This window comes from Stegostoma tigrinum, chromosome 17 (assembly GCF_030684315.1).
Source record: "Stegostoma tigrinum isolate sSteTig4 chromosome 17, sSteTig4.hap1, whole genome shotgun sequence".
Taxonomy (NCBI): domain Eukaryota; kingdom Metazoa; phylum Chordata; class Chondrichthyes; order Orectolobiformes; family Stegostomatidae; genus Stegostoma; species Stegostoma tigrinum.
In genome coordinates, this window is record NC_081370.1 from 36,846,624 (window position 1) to 36,866,653 (window position 20,030).

The 20,030-nt window shown below is 43.1% G+C and overlaps 1 protein-coding gene across 3 annotated transcripts in view; it reads left to right on the forward strand.

The window, feature by feature from the left end:
* usp47 (ubiquitin specific peptidase 47) overlaps positions 1-20,030 on the forward strand; it is a 196,946-nt gene that overhangs the window by 36,785 nt on the left and 140,131 nt on the right. For 2 of the 3 annotated variants that reach the window (XM_048545666.1, XM_048545668.1), the window contains exon 1: positions 11,798-12,145. The exons of the other annotated variant lie outside the window; for it this stretch is intronic. In XM_048545666.1, coding sequence (XP_048401623.1) covers positions 12,107-12,145 — 39 coding nt within the window. In that variant the 5' untranslated portion in view covers positions 11,798-12,106. Of the gene's footprint in view, positions 1-11,797; positions 12,146-20,030 lie in introns of those variants that run through there. 3 annotated transcript variants of the gene reach the window in all.

Below are 20,030 nucleotides of genomic sequence, written 5' to 3' on the forward strand. Positions count from 1 at the left end.
TCTCCACCTATCTTCTTTACTCTCCATCTTCGGTCCGCCTCCCCCTCTCTCCCTATTTATTCCAGTTCCCTCCCCCCATCCCCCTCTCTGATGAAGGGTCTAGGCCCGAAACGTCAGCTTTTGTGCTCCTGAGATGCTGCTTGGCCTGCTGTGTTCATCCAGCCTCACATTTTATTATCAATGATATAGCCCTACTGTTTGGGATGGTGGTGTGATTATTCTTGATGTTTCCATCTATGGTGATACTCCTTGTTCTTCTCTTGAACTCTTGATGTTCTTCAAGAGATGATAGTTCATTCACCTGAATGCTTTTTTTCAATGCTGTATCATTCACCTGTCTGAAATCTTTTGGCCAATAGCCACGGGCACCTACTTGTGATACCAGATCAACCACTGTCTCCTTGTCCACCTTCACCTGAGTGATAGTTCTCTAATCTGAGGTCAACACTTTCTATTTTCCCAAACACTGCATTGGCAGTAGGATATACATGCTGCTGGATAAATTGTGGGCATCATTTCATTGGAGCAACATGACCACAGAGATCCTGATGCTTCTTGTGACTTTTCCTTTTATATGAAGATTTGAAGATCTAGTTACGGCTGCAATAGCAGCTAAATGGAATCTTATGTTACACAATAAATGCAAGGAAAATGTAGCTTTAAAAGGGACTCAATTTTCCAACAGAATATTTGAACCTGTTCCTTGGCCACTTTGGTCACAGGGATAGATACCCATCTCATGCATCAAAGCAGAGTGTACCTTAGGACTTTTTACTGGATACCCGTTACTTGGATGCTCGCATCACCTCTGTCTTGCCTTGCTGTTTAGCTAAGATACAAAGACAGGCAGCTGGTCATGGTTATCAGCAACAGCGAATCAAGTGAACATGTTAGCATATGGCATCATGCTACGTCAAACTATGCCAGCAATAAATGTGTCAAACATGCTTCATGTAGGTCAACCAAGTAGCTAAGCCACAAAGTGTAAGGAAGCAATCCTTGGTCAAGTCATTGGGCACTGCCATCAGTCAGGGGTTCCATCATAGTTAGTGAAAGGCAGCATCTAATCTACATTCAGGGGCCTGGACACTGTCAGTTAGCTGTTTGAGCAGTCAGAATCAGGGATTCCATATCAGTATTAACTAAGGAGTGGGCCAAAGTCAGTCCTGCAGATCCACTCCATTACAACCAGCCGCAGAAATCCATGGAACATAAGTTGGGGAGTTGTACAGAGATTGGTCAAGGATCTGACCACTCATTACTTGGAGCTTTCTAACCAACTTGCTTTGGGGATGGGCCTTGGTTATTCCTGGTATCCTGCTCACTGAAGTCAAGGTGGGGTATTGGGGCCATTGTTGTCATAGGGAACCTGTGAAGTCAATTATGGGATGATGAAGGGCTGGGACAGTGATAATAGTCATCCCAGGAGGAAGGTGAGGATATTGAGCAGGAGAATCATTACCTTCAGCTTATTAGAATGCTACAGTACCAGGTGCAACAAGACAAGCGGCACTTCACTGACATCCTGTTTCAAAAGATGTTGAGATGGTGCAGTAAATTTGTTGCTCAAAAGTCAATTGGTCCCTGTTTGTTCCCAGAAGCAATTGATTTTTTTTTAAAAACACTAACAACAACAAAAGTGGACATTTTCAATTATCTTGAGGCTTCTCCGCGTGTAATGCTCCCACATGAATAAGATACCGTATTACGCTAAATTGGGTAAGGGCAAGTGTTTCTCTAGGCTGGCTTCGAACACAGTCCGGTGCTAACCATGTAGTCTGTGTAGTTTGATTCTCACAGTGGCAGTTATAATGGCTGTTGATCAGACAGGTGGTGATATGAAAATAACAAGACATTTAAAAACAAACATTCCTCAGAACTGAGGTAGGGTCACCGTACCTGAAACGTTAACTGTGTTTTTTCCCTCACAGAAACTGCCAGACCTGTTGAGCTTTTCCAGCCACTTTGTTTTTGTTCCTGATTCACAGCATCCGCACTTCTTTTGGTTTTTATTTAAGACATTTACAGATGTGAGCTTGTGTTTGCAATGAGGTTTTACCCACGCCAACTGTTTTCAGAAACATTCCTTTTCCATTTTCCTCCCATAGCATGTCCTGTGAATGACATCTGGTGCAGCACTGTGTTTTTAAACATGGCACTGGAAATCATGGAAGGTCCTACCAGTGGTGACTACTTCTGTCACTAGTGAGCTCAGGATAGTATGCATACTGAGGTGCGCAGTGTCAAAATACATAAGAAAACTCATTGGGGCTCACAGAGGGATATCCTGTATGAAACGCCCCGAAATTGGCGTTTAATCAATTTTTGGTAAAATTCAGCTTCTGGTTTCACGAGAAGCGAGACTGCATACGAGGAACAGAAAGTGAGCTGATGGAGGTGGAACTGGTTTTCATCAATGTTTTTGGATGACCTTGGAATGTGGGCATTAATCGACAAGATCAGCATTTAACATCAATTTAAAACAAAGCTGACTGAAGAGTGCGTTGTCCTATTTCAGAGGTCAGTCCAGAGTTACCAACTCTTGGTGCAAGTCTTTGCATGCGTCAGGAGGAGGTGGGACTTGAATCAGAGCCTCCTGGCTCAGAGATAGGGACAATGCCATTGCACCACATAGCCCTCTGGAGTCACTTACAGACCCAGCAAGGACCTAGTGAATCCAAACGTTTCTTAGAACAGTCTAATAGCTTCACGGTCTCTTTAGCTGAACTAAGTGTTTTGTTCAAATCTCAACAATAATACACGAAGTCACATTTTACCTGACTATTAATCCAGATTCCTAGATTACTGGTCCTATAATGTAATCACTACTCCAGAGAGTTTACAAATGATATCACCAAGGTAAAACATCGAATTCAGGAAGAGGTCACGATTGATGTCTGAGGATGTTTCAGAGGCAATAATTCTCAGCCAAAAAAGTAGCATATGGAGCAAAACATTGGAAAATCATTACCAAAGAAATTACTTTTCTTCAGCCTATAAATCAGGAATGAACTATTCAAGCAACTGTTACTGTTCATTTTTCTACTGGAACTGTCTTCTAATCCCAACTCTATGAGCTTGCATTACATCTTTTCCATTCTTCAGTAGTTTACACTGGAGGATCATAAGTCAGGTCTCTCATTATAGAGACAGTTGGTGATGAATTTAACCTGAGGGTCACCATGTGAGGGGTGAAGTCGAGGCCTTCATGGTGATTTCAGCCAGTGGAAATTGAACGTCCACTGTTGACATCGAAAACCAACTGTCTAGCCAACTGAACTACGAGTAAATTACTGCAGATGCTGGAGTCTGTACTGAAAACAAAAGATGGTCAAATTCACAGGAGGTCAGGCAACATCTCTGGAGAAAGAACAAGCTAATGTTGAGTCTAGAGGACTCTTCAGATCTCTAACTGCCTCTCTGCATCTTTTTTTTAATAGATTAACCTAAGCCCCTTTTGCACATCCGAGTGGACAGCAAGCTGCATCCTCCCAGTCTTCTGGCTTTTGTTTTATTTCTCAACCAAAATTAAATTGTTTTGGCATGCCTCTTAATACAATTATTGGTCCTTGTGTGCAAATTACTTGCAAAATACAGAAAAGAATAGTCCACTCCAAAAGTTCCTGATGCTAAAATGTGTAATTTTAAAAAAACTCAGAATGATCGTCCTCTTACTCAAGATCAATCCAAGTGGACAACAAAGCAGAGAAATCTGGAATTAGGTTAACAGGTCAGCAATAATCTCACTGACTGATGGAACAGGTTTGAAGGTCCCAACACACACGAAAAAGGGAGAAATTCGAAAATAATGGCATTTTTTAAAAAATAAAGACGTATGTATACACACACACAATAATTACGTCCGGGTCGTGCATGAAACTATTATGTTTAAACATTAGTCAGATTTTCGTTGCAGTTTACCCTAAGAATTAGAATCAAATGAGTGGTTTATAACATTTGAAATGAATGATTTATCTTCTAAATAGCAGATATGTTCTTGGCACAGCAACATAATCCAGGCTGGTCATCAATTTAGCAGCATACAGTCAACTACAGGATTACACAATTTTTTTTAAAAAGTCGTTATTTTACCCAGAAGAGAAATAACATCTCATCGTTACAACTTATCTTGTTCCCTACCATCACTGTTTGATACACTGCAGGTCTCGAACCCTCTCTCCCCAAATTACTGTAACCAACAGACCACAGGCGATACAATATAGCCCAGAAACTCCCGCCAAAACCTTCCCTGGGTCACGCGGACGCCCGCAGCCCACAGTGCGCATGCCCAAAGGTGGAGCCCGGGCGCAAGTTCAATTGAGCGACTCTGTTTTTGATGTAATTGTGGGCACTGAAAAGGTGCCAGCTATTCTTGTTATTGGGGACTAGCTGTGGCGTCAATCGTCATTATAACTTGGGTTACCTATGGACGCAAGTCTTTTGCTCTTACTGGGGAATCCCAGTAAGTGCGAGATGTCGTCCCAACAATGGGAACCACGTAGAACTGCAGGTAGTTTATAGCTGAGGACTATTGGTGTTGCTGGGAACACCCGATGTGCAAATAGTTGTTGGTCATGCAAACACCGTACTAGATGTGACTTCTGTTACTTCTGAATACAGATGGGTGCAAATTGCTGGGTGAATAATAGGTAGAAGTTGTTATAGTGATGCTCTTCTCATTACAGTTGCAAGTACTCATTAATTTGAGGAATTGAAACATTTTCTGTCTTAACCATGGTGAGATCACACTTGGATTATTTTGTGCAATTTTGTTTTCTTTGATCAAAATATATATTTGTCATAGGGGGAATGTAGTGAAGGCTCACCCGACTGATTCCTAAGATGGCTGGTTTATTGCATTAAGAGAGTAGGAGTTGACTGGGACTGCACTCATTAGAATAATGAGAAGAAATTGTATTGAAATGTATACAATTTTGGCAGGACTGAACAGACTGGATGAAAGGATGATGCTTCACTGTCTGAGAGCTTGAGACAAGCTGTCTTAGGGTGTGTGGTAGGCTGTTTTAGACATGAGTTTTTTTCATTGAGTGGTGAATATGTGCAATTCACTATGATAGAATACTGTGGAGACGAAGTGACTAAATAAATTTAAGAAATAAATAGAATTGTAGAAACTAAAAATATCAAGAGGTATGTGGAGACAGTGGAATGAAGCATTAAGATAGAGAATCTTGATGATGGAGTGAGCTTGATGGGCTAAACAGCATATTCCTGCTCCTATTTTATTTTTATTCACTACTCAACTGAACATTTTTTCCATCACTAAGTCACGTTATTTTTTCACCTATTAATCACTTATGTGGTTAACCCCCTATGTTTTTCAATTGACTAATTCACCTGCAGAGCCTAATTAAGGGCGATACAATGATAACAAAGGTGAGGGACAAGCAAGGTAATAGAGCTAGCTAATCAGATTAAGGGAAACTATTTTATGTCCTTTATCAAAGTGCTAACGTAGAAACTAGATAGAAATGAGCAAGAAAGGAAGAGAAGGATATGTTTACAGGATGAGAGAGGATTTATGTGGACATAAGCACTGACTTTGACCAGTTGGAACAAATGGCTTTTTTGCTATAACTTCTAATAATAATTTCATTGTCCAAAATGGCGGTGGAGTAGCCGTGCTGCTTCTGAGCTCCTGGCTCAGGGCTAACTGTGCTAAATAGCTGCATCTCTTGTCCAATTTATGCAAACGTGCAATCTATAAGTGCCAGCTTGTCCATTGAATTATTTCTACGCAGTTCAATTCACCCCAACTTGTACAATTATAAACCAGTCACTACCTTTGTTACAATATGAAGGGCCAGTAGGGGATAAAATAAAGTACCCAGCAAATGGTCAGAGTGCTCTACCATTTTGAAACTCTCTCTCAATATCCTTTTCATCTTGCAAAATTTCTCCCTATGTTCAAAAATCTTCAAAAATAAACAGTTTAGTGGACAGGCTGGCACTTTGTAAGTTGTACATTTTGCATAAATTCTACTACAGAGGTTGAGCTATTTAGACCAGACGGTTGGAATGGTTCTTGATGTCAACTGCATAGTTTCGTCTCTGCACCAGGGATCTGCCTTTACTAGTTGCCATTATGCTAGTGATATTTACTCTGCTTTTGTAAACCGGTAGTGTAAACATTTTTCAATTAACACTAAATTTAACAAAACATTAGTTTTAAATCACTATTCCAGAAGGACACTCTCACCTGTTGTAACCTTTCACAGGAGAAATCAACATGCACCCGCGCTCTCTTGAAACCCAAATTCCAAAAATGGTATCAATACATGATATGATATGTATAATTTATCATATGTATAAGTTATCATTTATAAATTATGTGCAGTAATTTATCATGTTATCAGAGTGCCTGTGGGTTTGAAGCCCCACTTCATGGACTGATCAAAACTTTACTGCGCTAGAAACAGTGCATTTATTTTACATATGATTTATTAAATATGAGTTACAAAGACCAAGAGAGTGTGTTCTGTCTCAGTATGTTAGTCAACATTGTGCCCTCCACTAACACAAGCAATAACAGCAATTTGTATTAATAAAATTACTCTAATGTATTAAAATATCCTAAAGTGGTCAAACTCAACAGATTTGGCACCACCTGTGGGAAGAAAGTAGGGTTAACATTGAGTCAGTGATAATGGGAACTGCTGATGCTGGAGAATCCAAGATAGTAAAATGTGAGGCTGGATGAACACAGCAGGCCCAGCAGCATCTCAGGAGCACAAAAGCTGACGTTTCGGGCCTAGACCCTTCATCAGAGAGGGGGATGGAGTGAGGGTTCTGGAATAAATAGGGAGAGAGAGGGAGGCGGATGGAAGATGGAGAGAAAAGAAGATAGGTGGAGAGGAGAGTATAGGTGGGGAGGTAGGGAGGGGATAGGTCAGTCCAGGGAAGACGGACAGGTCAAAGAGGTGGGATGAGGTTAGTAGGTAGGAGATGTAGGTGCAGCTTGGGGTGGGAGGAAGGGATGGGTGAGAGGAAGAACAGGTTAGGGAGGCAGAGACAGGCTGGACTGGTTTTGGGATGCAGTGGGTGGAGGGGAAGAGCTGGGCTGGTTGTGTGGTGCAGCCCAGTTCGTCCCCTCCCCCCACTGCACCACACAACCGGCCCAGCTCTTCTCCTCCACCCACTGCATCCCAAAACCAGTCCAACCTGTCTCTGCCTCCCTAACCTGTTCTTCCTCTCACCCATCCCTTCCTCCCACCCCAAGCCGCACCTCCATCTCCTACCTACTAACCTCATCCCACCTCCTTGACCTGGCCGTCTTCCCTGGACTGACCTATCCCCTCCCTACCTCCCCACCTATACTCTCCTCTCCACCTATCTTTTTTCTCCATCTTCAGTCCGCCTCCCCCTCTCTCCCTATTTATTCCAGAACCGTCACCCCATCTCCCTCTCTGATGAAGGGTCTAGGCCCGAAACGTTAGATTTTGTGCTCCTGAGATGCTGCTGAGCCTGCTGTGTTCATCCAGCCTCACATTTTATTATCTTAACATTGAGTCTGGTGATTCTTCAGAACTGATCTGATTCTCTGATGAACAGTCACTTCGAAATAAACTGAATTCAAAAGTTGGGAGGCTTCATTTATTCAGGGCATTGGTGAGATTGCGTCTGGAGTACTGTGCACAACATGGGACACCTTATTTAAAGAAGAATGTAAACGTGCTGGAATCGGGTTGCAGAGAAGATTTACCAGATTAATACCCGGAATAGATGGTTTTCTTATTAGGACAGGCTTATCTTGCAGAAGTTTAGGAGAATAAATCTGATTTGATTGAAATACAGTCCTGAGGGACCATCACAGGGTCAATATGGAGAGGATGTATCTTTTGGGAGAATGTAGAATTAGGGGTTGCCCGTCTAGAACAGAGATTAGTGAAACTTTGAGGTTCAAAGTCAGAAGTCAAACAACACCAGGTTATACTCCAACAGGTTTTTTTGAAATCACACAAGCTTCATCCGGTGCAATGAGAGAGGAGAGTATATTTTACGGTCAGAGAGATCAAGGGCAGGGAGATCAAAAGATCATGCAACTGGTGTGAGTGGAGTGTCAGATAATAAGTTTCTGCAGGTGACAGACAGTGTTGAATAGTGAGTAAACTGTTTATAATGCCACTGTTAGTGCTGTGTTGTCAAGACTTCACACCTAAAATTTAGTGTCTGATGTAACCTTTTGTATGTTCCCATCACTGTGCCTGATTGTCATGACAGCATGGCACTGACATTGACTTCATAAACACTTTACTCATACTTTCTAATGCTCTTGGTCACCTGCAGCGACTTATCATCTAACACTCCACTCACACCAGTTGTATGATCTTTTGATCTCTCTGCCTATAAACCGTGTCTGTGTGCTCTCCTCTCTCACTGGACCTGATGATGGGGCTGCGCTCCGAAAGCTTGAGATTTCAAATAAACCTTTTGGACTATAACTTTGTGTAGTGTGACCTTCTGACTTTGCCACCCCAGTCCAACATTGGCACCTCAGCATCTGAGATTTATGAGACTAGAAACTGCTTCCACCATCTTTTCAGGAAGAGAGTCCTTGAATATTTTTATGGCGGACTTTGATATTTATGAAGTTAAGTGTTATAGGGTGCGAGTGTCACCTCAAAATGACAATTAGATTATTCATTATCTCAGAATTACAGAGACAAGCTTGAAGGATTGAATGGTTTTATGCCATTGAACAAATCTGATGCATGAGTGGCATCTTGAGATAGGCCTTCCATTTGTTTAATTGGATGTGATTTCTACTTGCCCAATTCTGAAAGGTCTAATTGAGAGGGAAACAAGGGTCCAGTGAGGAGGTGGTGAGGTACAGTTGGGTGTAGTAACATTGTAAAAGATCAGGAGTGCTGCCATCACGATAGAGATGTATAGCATGGAAGCAGACCCTTGGGTCCAACTTGGCCATGCCAACCCAGGTATCCTAAATTAATCTAGTCCCATTTGCCAGCATTCTAACCCCTTCCTATTCACATACACATCCAGCTGCCTTTTAAGTGATGTAAATGTATAGCTCATTCCATATATGCACCACCCTCTGTGTGAAAAGGAGGCCCTTTAAGACCCTTTTAAATCTTTTCCCTCTCACCTTAAACCTATGTCATCTAGCTTTCAACTCCCCCACACATGGCTTTTCACCCTACCTATGGTCCTCATGATTTTGTAAATTTCTATAAGGTTCCGAAGATCTAGCAAAATAGCCCTAGCCTATTCAGCCTCTCCCTAAATATCCCACCCTCCAACAGGCAACATCCTTGTAAACACTTTCTGAACTCTTTCAAGTTTCATAACATCATTCCTATGGCAGAGTGACCAAAATTGCAGGCAGTATTCCAAAGGTGGTCAAACCAATGTTTGCGGCTGTACAGGACCTGACCTCCCAACTCCGATACTCAATGCAGTGACCAATGAAGGCAAGCATACCAAATGCCACTTCACTATTCTGTCTACCTGGCCCTCTACTTTCAAGGAACCATGAACCTGCATTCGAAGGTCTTTTTATTCAGCAACACTCCCCAGAACCTTACCATGAAGTGTATAAGTCCTGCCCAGATTTGCCTTTCCAAAATGCAGCATGTTGCATTCATCCAAATTAAACTCCGTCTGCCACTCCTGGGCCCACCAGCCCATCTAGTCAAGGCCCCGTTGTGCTTTGAGGTAACTTTCTTGGGTGTCCACTACACCACCAATTTTTGTGTCATCTGCAGACTTACTAACCATACCTCTATGTTCACATCAAAATCCTTTACATAAATGACAAAGCAGTGGACTTTGCACCAGTCCTTGTGGCACACCACTGGTCACAGGGCTCTAGTTTGAAAAGCAACACTCCGTCTTCTACCTTTGAGCCAGTTCAGTATCCAAATGGTTACTTCTGCATGTGATCTAACTTTGCTAACCAGTCTACCATGTGGAACCTTGTTAAGTGCCTTACTGAAGTCCATATAGATGACATCTACTACTCTGCCTTCATCAATCTCCTCCGTTACTTCTTCAAAAAAACTCAAGTTAATGAGACATGATTTCGCACGCAGAAAACCATGATGACTATCCCTAATCAATACTTGCCTTTCCATATACATGTAAATCCTGTCTCTTAGGAACCCCTCCAACAACTCGCCCACCACAGATGTTTGTCTCACGGGTGTACAGTTCTGGTGTATTTCCCTCCCTCCCTGCAAAAGTTCTATCCATTTCAGCTGCCACTGATGCATTTCCTTATTTGCAAAGCTCTCCTTCCAGCCAAGGATCCCTTGTGTATGTAGTGGTGATAATGGGAACTGCAGATGCTGGAGAATCCAAGATAATAAAATGTGAGGCTGGATGAACACAGCAGGCCCAGCAGCATCTCGCTTGCTGCTGGGCCTGCTGTGTTCATCCAGCCTCACATTTTATTACAAGATAATAAAATGTGAGGCTGGATGAACACAGCAGGCCAAGCAGCATCTCAGGAGCACAAAAGCTGACGTTTCGGGCCTAGACCCTTCATCAGAGAGGGGGATGGGGGGAGGGAACTGGAATAAATAGGGAGAGAGGGGGAGGCGGACCGAAGATGGAGAGTAAAGAAGATAGGTGGAGAGGGTGTAGGTGGGGAGGTAGGGAGGGGATAGGTCAGTCCAGGGAAGACGGACAGGTCAAGGAGGTGGGATGAGGTTAGTAGGTAGCTGGGGGTGCGGCTTGGGGTGGGAGGAAGGGATGGGTGAGAGGAAGAACCGGTTAGGGAGGCAGAGACAGGTTGGACTGGTTTTGGGATGCAGTGGGTGGGGGGGAAGAGCTGGGCTGGTTGTGTGGTGCAGTGGGGGGAGGGGATGAACTGGGCTGGTTGAGGGATGCAGTGGGGGAAGGGGAGATTTTGAAACTGGTGAAGTCCACATTGATACCATATGGCTGCAGGGTTCCCAGGCGGAATATGAGTTGCTGTTCCTGCAACCTTCGGGTGGCATCATTGTGGCAGTGCAGGAGGCCCATGATGGACATGTCATCAAGAGAATGGGAGGGGGAGTGGAAATGGTTTGCGACTGGGAGGTGCAGTTGTTTGTTGCAAACTGAGCGGAGGTGTTCTGCAAAGCGGTCCCCAAGCCTCCGCTTGGTTTCCCCAATGTAGAGAAAGCCGCACCGGGTACAGTGGATGCAGTATACCACATTGGCAGATGTGCAGGTGAACCTCTGCTTAATGTGGAATGTCATCTTGGGGCCTGGGATGGGGGTGAGGGAGGAGGTGTGGGGGCAAGTGTAGCATTTCCTGCGGTTGCAGGGGAAGGTGCCGGGTGTGGTGGGGTTGGAGGGCAGTGTGGAGCGAACAAGGGAGTCACGGAGAGAGTGGTCTCTCCGGAAAGCAGACAGGGGAGGGGATGGAAAAATGTCTTGGGTGGTGGGGTCGGATTGTAAATGGCGGAAGTGTCGGAGGATAATGCGTTGTATCCGGAGGTTGGTGGGGTGGTGTGTGAGAACGAGGGGGATCCTCTGGGGGCGGTTGTGGCGGGGGCGGGGTGTGAGGGATGTGTCGCGGGAAATGCGGGAGACGCGGTCAAGGGCGTTCTCGATCACTGTGGGGGGGAAGTTGCGGTCCTTAAAGAACTTGGACATCTGGGATGTGCGGGAGTGGAATGTCTTATCGTGGGAGCAGATGCGGCGGAGGCGGAGGAATTGGGAATAGGGGATGGAGCCTCTCTGCTGCCACCTAGTACTGGAAGTGGCTGTGAAGCCTGGGTGGGGGCGGGGCGTGCGTCGATGTCCTGTGTACGGGGGACCGTGATGACGTCTGTGACGGCAGGCGGCGGACGCAGCGCGCAGGGGCCACATCCACCATTTTGGCTGTTGCCCGGGCGCCCGAACTGTGTGAGTTAGGAGGCAGGCCCACTGCTCTTTCGTATCCCATCGCGAGGGACACGGTGCGTTTTGGTTCAGATCATTTTCGGATCCGTTTAATCCCCACCGTGGCCGGCAGTCCGAGTTTCGCAATGATGTGTCCATCCTGAGAAGTCCGGCCCACCCCGGCTGTCCCTCTTCCCCTGCCTCCCCTCCCTTACCCCCCGCCCCCCCAAAACCTCGTCTTCGTCTCCAAGACATGGTGCCCAGTGAGGAGAACCAGCTGCTACCCACAGAGGTGAGGCCCGGACAGCTGTTGCAAAGCAGCTTGCGGCGGGGACCTGGTGATGTTATACTGTCTTCAAGGCACTGTATGAATGTTGAAGCTTGTGTTGGCGAGGGGAGCAGTCTCAGCCTTTGCTGCTATTCTCCCACCACACAACGCCTGAGCTGGCTTGGAAGGCAGGTAGCGTAGGTGACATATATCACCCCACAACCTTCGGGATCGGGGAGAGGGCTTTTGTTGCCCGCAAAGTTTAGAGCAACGATACCCTGCTATCCCTGTATTTGGGAGAAAGGGGGAATCAATTGCTACCCCCTTTTAAAGTAGGATGAGGGACCATTTGTATTTGTCGGTTTGGGGTGAGGATGAAGAGGTAGTGCTGAGGAATTGCTGACATTGAACTCCTCCCACAAATCCACAGGGAGCAATGATGATCTAGGGTGCAGGGGCTGATGCCCATTCCCCTGGATTTGGGTGGAGAGGGCAGATGTCATTTCTCTTGGATTTGGTGTGATGGTGGACTGATGCTGGTCCCCTGGATTTGTGGTTCGATTTGATGGGTTCGTGGGTGGGTAACTGATGTTGCTACTCCTAGAATTGTAGTAGTTGCATTGCTCTATCTTTATTTAGGAGTATATCTATGCAGCTATCGACTGCACCAGACTGGGCCACTGCTGACCTACACCGTCGCTCCCCTGCAGATGTGTTGGGCCCTATGCTGCTCCTGACTCTTGTGGATGAAGTGTTGTGGGGTGTTCTTTGCTGCTTCTACCAGTGTTTATACACTGCTGACTTTCTCACTATTCGTGCCCGAGTATAGATATGGCTATACCACTCTGCTTGAGGGCCAACTTGCTGCCCATGAGTAGAAAGGCAGTGGAACTCTCTTCTTCATTCCAGATGTGAGATGGGCTCCACTGTTCTGTCAAATGATTAGAAGTAGTTACTCTGTTACACCTTTTTTAGAGGAGCGGTGATGTTTCTCACCATGTGTTTGGATGTGCTAGTCACTGTTTGGAGGGGGGAATTGGTATGCTGTTACCTTTTTGATATAGGGCAGGGTTATGCTGCTTCCAGTTGGTTGGGGGTTTCTGTACAGTTGCCCCTCAGAATTGGAGGGGTGTCAAGAGGTGGGGGCACGGGAGGGTCCCCTGCTGTCTCGGAATTAAGGTTGTTATACTGCTGTCCTTGAGTGTGTGCTGGACTTACTACTATGGGCAGTTGAGGGCTATGCTGTAGCCCAAGGTATTGGAATTCATGAGCTCAGCTACTCTCGTGTTTTTGAAGATGTATATTTTAAGCGTAATCAGACTCTTTCAACATGTGGAATGCCATCATTGTGCGAAGATAAGCACTGTTACAAAGTGGTATGCTATTCTATCTGTTTCTCCCTGTGCATATGTATATTTATATCTAAAGCCAAGAGAGTGGACTCTGAATGCAACAAGCTTTTTGACTGGCATACCTTGTGTACTTTGTTCTGAGGGGTGCAAGAGAAACGCAGGCTCTTGACATATGGGGGAGCCCTTGTGTCAGGTAATGATTGTCTGTTAACAGCCGAGGACGCGTTTGCTTGAGTTAATTTGCTGTGTACCTTGTTTTTGTTCCCATTGGCTTGTAATGTTATCAGTGTATATGAAAGTTTGCCATATGCTTTTCATCTTGTGCTACTTGTTGAGCCATCGCTAATGCTTTTGGATTCTATTCTTCAGTGTGGTGCAAAGTGCTGTTGACTAAAAATTCTAATATTTTATTTCTTGCTACATTGACACTGTATATTAGATAATATGGTACGAGCTCTGTGGTGTTCAAGCACTTGATGTTTCATCCTTTGCATTGTATCTATGCATAACTCATTTGTTCCATTGTAACTGTTCAGATATTTGCTTCATAAATTCAGAATTAAGTAGTAATTCTTAAATGCAGGCTTTGTTTTCCACTTTCTCAGTCAAACATACTTTTGCATTTTCCAAGATTTCAAATCAAGGACAACTGCAGCTTCCTGCTGATTCATTACTGGACATACATGTGCCAAGAATTCTTTCTGTCACCAGCTGCATCCATATTTACTCCTTTTCATTTATTGATCTTTGGTCTGCTGATTCATCTTGCTATTTTTTTTACTGAGTTTGAGAAGACCTAGGATGGACACTGTCCTAATGAAACCAGCATCCTTTCCCTACATTACACCACATGGTTGATCAATCTATCATGCCTGTTCCCTCCTGGTCACCATGACTAACAGATGGAATGGCGAGCTGTTATTTTATGTGCCATAGCCTGTCTGTAAATGAGAATCTGACCATGAGCTAAGGTCATACAGCAGCGTTCCGCTTGAGCTATTCATAGCTAGTGTGAAGTTAAGCAAATAGAGGTTATTTGACCCACTATGAATGCTTGTTCCCCATCCCCAAATATTTGAATCAGTATACTGCAATATGCATTTAGACTTAAAGTTGTGCAGGAAAAGATGCTGTTCACCATGTCTGACATCAATCTCATCTCTGAGAAAGTGTTGTTTAGATAGAAACATCCCTTCAGAACATGGTTACATTATAAACTATTCTACTTGCAGAGAGTAATTATTTGCCTGCTTTGGTGGGTAGCGCAACTCTCCATTATCTATGTATATTGTAGTTAACAACAAGTAAGATGTTCCTAATACAAAATCTGAAATGGAATGTGTCGGAAAGACTCAGCCAGCCATCTCCTCCTGTGACCTTCAGGCTTCTCTGCCAAGGGTCACTGGACCCGAAATGTTAAACTCTGTTTTCTCTCTGGATGCTGTCAGATCTGCTGAATAGCTCCATAATTTCTGTTTTTCTTTGCTTTGGGGGAACCTGTTTCGCATATTTGTTTCTCTAATATTAGCTGTAAAATGCATCCTTTGGAGAGATTTATGCTCATAGTGCTGCTATAGCCTGCTGTTAAACTAATGTTGTAGCTAAAGTTCAAAAATGTTTGTCATTCAAAATGAATTTTGACAACTGCAAATGTTGCTTTTTGAGGTTAGCATAAGGATAAACTATTTGAATTTTCATGCTTCCAGTCTGAAATTCTCAGGTTGCATTATGTGCTGATTTAATATCTCAATTTCTAAATTTCAACCCTATCATATGTTGATTAAACTTCGATATCTTTGAAGCGTATTGAGCAAATTAATTGGGTTTATTGCTTAATGTTTTGTGCACTGTCATTCCTTCTTTATGGATTCAGTGTTTCAGCAGAATAAGCTCTCAATGTGATTTAACAAGCTGTCCTTTTTAATTAATGCATTGCATTCCATGCTAGCCTTGCTGTTTGTTGATGTTATTCATGATTTTGGATTTTAAGGCAGTTTGGATTAATCAATCTTACGATTAAAATTCTGCCTCTAATGGTTTTAATGAAACTTCTGCCTTTAGGTCTTTCACACTACAAAAAAATTGTTTTGTCTGGGTGTTTCTTGTGACATTTCCCAAGTCTATTTCTGTTTTACGTGCTTACATAAGTTTCCCTTTATTAATATTAAATACTTAACAAAAGTTATCTCAGTTTTATCAACCTGTTTAATTTTTGCTGCCTCAGCTTCATTCTGAGAAAAAGATTGAATACATGATTGCACTGTTTCTGTTTGTAGTTGGTTAATGTGCAGCATGTAGTACTGACTACACAAGCTAATTAATTGGCTAGAAGCCCTTAACAGTGATTGCTGGTCAATTTAATAAGTAACTGTCTCCATGTGAGAACTCACTTTATTTTTCTTTTGATGTAATTCAGCCCAATACTGCTTATTGCTGGAATGCAAGTAGTGCTGACGAAAGTTAATTTTAGATGGCGACCAATTATTTTACATCCATGCATTCTTCCCACTTGTTTTATTTTATTTCAGTTTTAAAGTTCAGGTTAATTACTTTTGCAGTGGCAACTTTCCATCTTGTAAGATATAAGCTTTCCCTGTCCTGGTCTATCATGTTCGGTATAACCTGGTGTTGCTTAGTGACCCAGTCTCATGATAGTCGCTGCATTATCTGCAGAAGAAAACAGTACACTCAGAATATGGTTGATTCACTGGCCTCTTTTCTCTGTCCATCTCTGCAACTAGCTGAGTTTTTAGTTTCTGCTCACCTCTTTCAGTCAGCGTCCAGATGTCACAGCCATCAGCAAATGTCCTGCAGTTGTCATTGTCAATACCTGCATTTTCATAACTCACTTGTAGATGACCATGGAACAGGGCTATGGATGCTTAGGAAATTTTGACCCATTTATCAGTTCACCATATGAAAGCTGTTTGGATATATGGTTGTTATCTGTCTGATGAGCGTGGCTGAGCTGGTGAAAATGAGTTTGACTCAGCAATGACTGTACGTTGTTGAATCATTGCACTGCAGGACCTCTGAGTTGGTGATCTTCTTGACCTAGAGAAGGTGTGTATATGTTCAAGACAGCGCAGGTGGAAACTGTTCAGCTTTTCCTCATGCCTAGCAAATGTTATCCAGTCCTTATTACTATAGAGGAGTATGCTGAGGACGCAGGCTTGATATATTCGCAATTTGGTATTCTCAGCCCAATTGCTGTGTTCCGCACTGTTACTTGGTTTTGACAAAACAGCTGTAGCTGCTTTTATGCATGTGTTGATTTCAGCATCAAGTGGCACGTCTCTGCTGATTGTGAAGCCTAGATATCAACAAATTTCAGTGTCACATTTTCAATACTGATTGGTGGTATGGGTAAATCCTGGTCCATGATATTTGCTATGTTGATGCTGTTTGAAAAGCTCCATAAACCGGAGAATCTGTCCATTTGCTGCTGAAGATGTTCCTTTGTTAATGCTAGTGCAGCACTATCAACTCCGTAACTTTCTGATGATTACTTGGCACACATTTGTCTCAAACGTTAGGTGAGTTGAGCAGAAAAGCCAACCGTCTGTTGTGCTGAGATAGTAGAAATTGTCGATGCTGGAGAATCTGAGATAGCATGGTGTAGAGCTGGATGAACACAGCAGGCGAAGCGGCATCAGAGGAGCAGGAAAGCTGACGTTTCGGGTCGAGACCCTTCTTCAGAGATGGGGGAGGGGAAGGGAATTCTGAAATAAATAGGGAGAGAGGGGGAGGCGGATAGAAGATGGATAAAAGGAGAAGATAGGTGGAGAGGAGATAGACAGGTCAAACAGGCGGAGTTGCAGCCAGTCAGTGATTGGTGCAGGGGTAGGGAGGGGATAGGTCAGACCTAACTCTCACCTACATTCACCTTCAAAAAAATAGGGGCATTATGAAAAGTACCCCCTCATTTTATTCCTACAAAATATTAGCAAATATTTTAAGAACTTTATGGAATGATAATTATGCAGATAATTTCTGATACTGTCAGTATTCTGGTTTAAAAGCTGCTTTTACAGTAAATGTTTAGGTGCAACCAGATCACCATTTTATAATGAGGATATATTTGTATGTAGTATGCACTCGACCATCTAAAAACTGTAAACCTAGATGTTTAGATGTGAGGAAATGAATAGCTAAATATATGAATTTGTACAACAGGAGTCAGATGTTGGCAGTTTGGGATGAGACAATAAGATACCATACACCAAGCTGTGTGAAAGCTGATGATGTATGCATACTGTTGGATTTTGTACGGTTTTGGCTTCCCTACTTTATAAAGGGTATTTATATAAACGACTGGGTTTGATCCTTAAACTTGAGGAAAAACAAGTGAAGAAAAATTGATGATCCTGAATCTTTTCATTTCTCAAAAATATGTGGAAGGGGAATCGCCCCATTACAGGAAGGATGTGGAAGCATTGGAAAGGGTGCAGAGGAGATTTACCAGATGTTGCCTGGTCTGGAGCACAGGCCCTATGAAGAAAGGCTGAGGGACTTGGGTCTGTTCTCATTGGAGAGAAGGAGACTAAGAGGGGATTTAATAGAGGCATACAAGATGATCAGAGGATTAGAGAGGGTGAACAGTGAGAGTCTTTTTCTGAGGATGATAACTTATGCTTGTACAAGAGGGCATAGCTACAAATTGAGGGGTGATAGATTTAAGACAGATGTCAGAAGCAGGTTCTTTACTCAGAGTGGTAAGGGCGTGCGACGCCCTGCCTGCCAATGTAGTTAACTCAGCCACATTAGGGGGATTTAAACAGCCCTTGGATAAGCATATGGATGATGATGGGATAGTGTTGGGGGAGGGGGCTTAGATTAGTTCACAGGTCGGTGCAACATCGAGGGCCGAAGGGCCTGTTCTGTGCTGTATTGTTCTTTCTATAATCACTTCTACGGAAGATTTAGAAAGGAAAATAATTTTTGAGAGGTTTGCCATGCCAGAGTGTGTTTTTTGTCAGATGCATGTTCGTGAATGTATCCAGCAGATCCATTCTAGTGTTTATGTTCCACACGAGTCTTCTCATCACCCTTCTTCCTCTCCATATCAGAATGCTGTTTTATTTATTTCTCCTTTGTGTTTATGTAGCTTTCCCTAAAAATTTACGCAATTCAGTTGAATTACTCCCTGTGGTAGCTCATTCCACATTCTTGCCACTGTCGGGTGATTCTGACAAATTATCTTTTGAATTTATTAGTGACCATCTTGAATATATGACACTTGATTTGCCTCTTAGTCAGCCAAGTCAAAATGTCTCACTGAAACTTATTTCCAGCATTTGTAATATTTCTGAGCACAACTACCAGCAAATTATTTGTTGCCTCACACTTTGTCAATGAGATTAATGTAACAATGTTATTGTGAGTCAAAAAGCCTGCAACTTTCTTTTCAGATTCAGTGTTATGTGGTCTCATCCCTATTTGTGTTCTGCAAATTGTTTCCAGTTTACGTTTTCCCCCCACTCTTCCCCTGAGCCCGTAGTTAAAATTTTAAAATAAGATGACTGAACAAAAGAATTCAATTCTTGTGATGGAGTTGTTCTATAAGTTGAGGTTAAGCAGGGTTTTGCCAGTGTTCATTGCAATTTAGAAAGATTGGAGGTATTTTTATTAGAGCGCAAGATTCTGCGGTAGCTTGACAGATGCTAAGAGCATATTTTTCCTCATGGAGGAATTTGTAATTAGAAAAGTAATATTAAAGTTAAGTTTCTCATATAAGACAGAGAAGAAGAATTCATATTCGGGATCTCTGGAATTCGCTACATGATAGAGCAATATAGGTTGGGTCATTGAATATATTTAATGCTGAATTGGATTGTTGATTTACAGTATAAGGGAATAAAAAATTAAAAATGATAGATTGGAAAATCAAGTTAAGGTCACAATTAGGTGAGCAATTATATTGCGAATAACAACCAGGTTTTATGGGCCGAATGACTGACTACCCTCTATTTCTTATGTTCTTACGAAATAAATGTTGATCTGAAGTTTTGACATTTCTACTCTCTCTCACTCTTACACTCTCTCTCACACACGCACGTGTGCGCGCACGCACACACCCCCCTCTGTGACCCTCCACCCTCAAAAAAAAAATTCATTTTAAAAGAAAATCTCAACCCATCATTTGGTGCAAGTATTGGAGGTTAACACTTGTTTAAATTTAAATTTTGGGGTCATGCTCACTTGCTATATTTGAAGACGTCATCTAGGATGGCAAGGCGATGTAGTTCTGAGGGAATTGTCTCGTTGCAGGTGCTGGCTTTCTGATGACCAGTTTGACAGTTCAGGTGGTTGTAAAAGTTCCTTCGGTACCACAGGAGGCAACCTCGCAATGTTGTCAGTAAACTGATCGGCATTTGTCTGTCATTCAATTCCACAATAAACAAGTTCACTGAGTATTTGTGGAGCACCTGTGGTGGATTCGCAACAAACAACGACACCTCCCAGTCATGAACCACTTCAAATCCCCCTCCCACTCCCTAGACGACATGTCCATCCTGGGCCTCCTCTAGCATTACAACGATGCCACCCGAAAACTG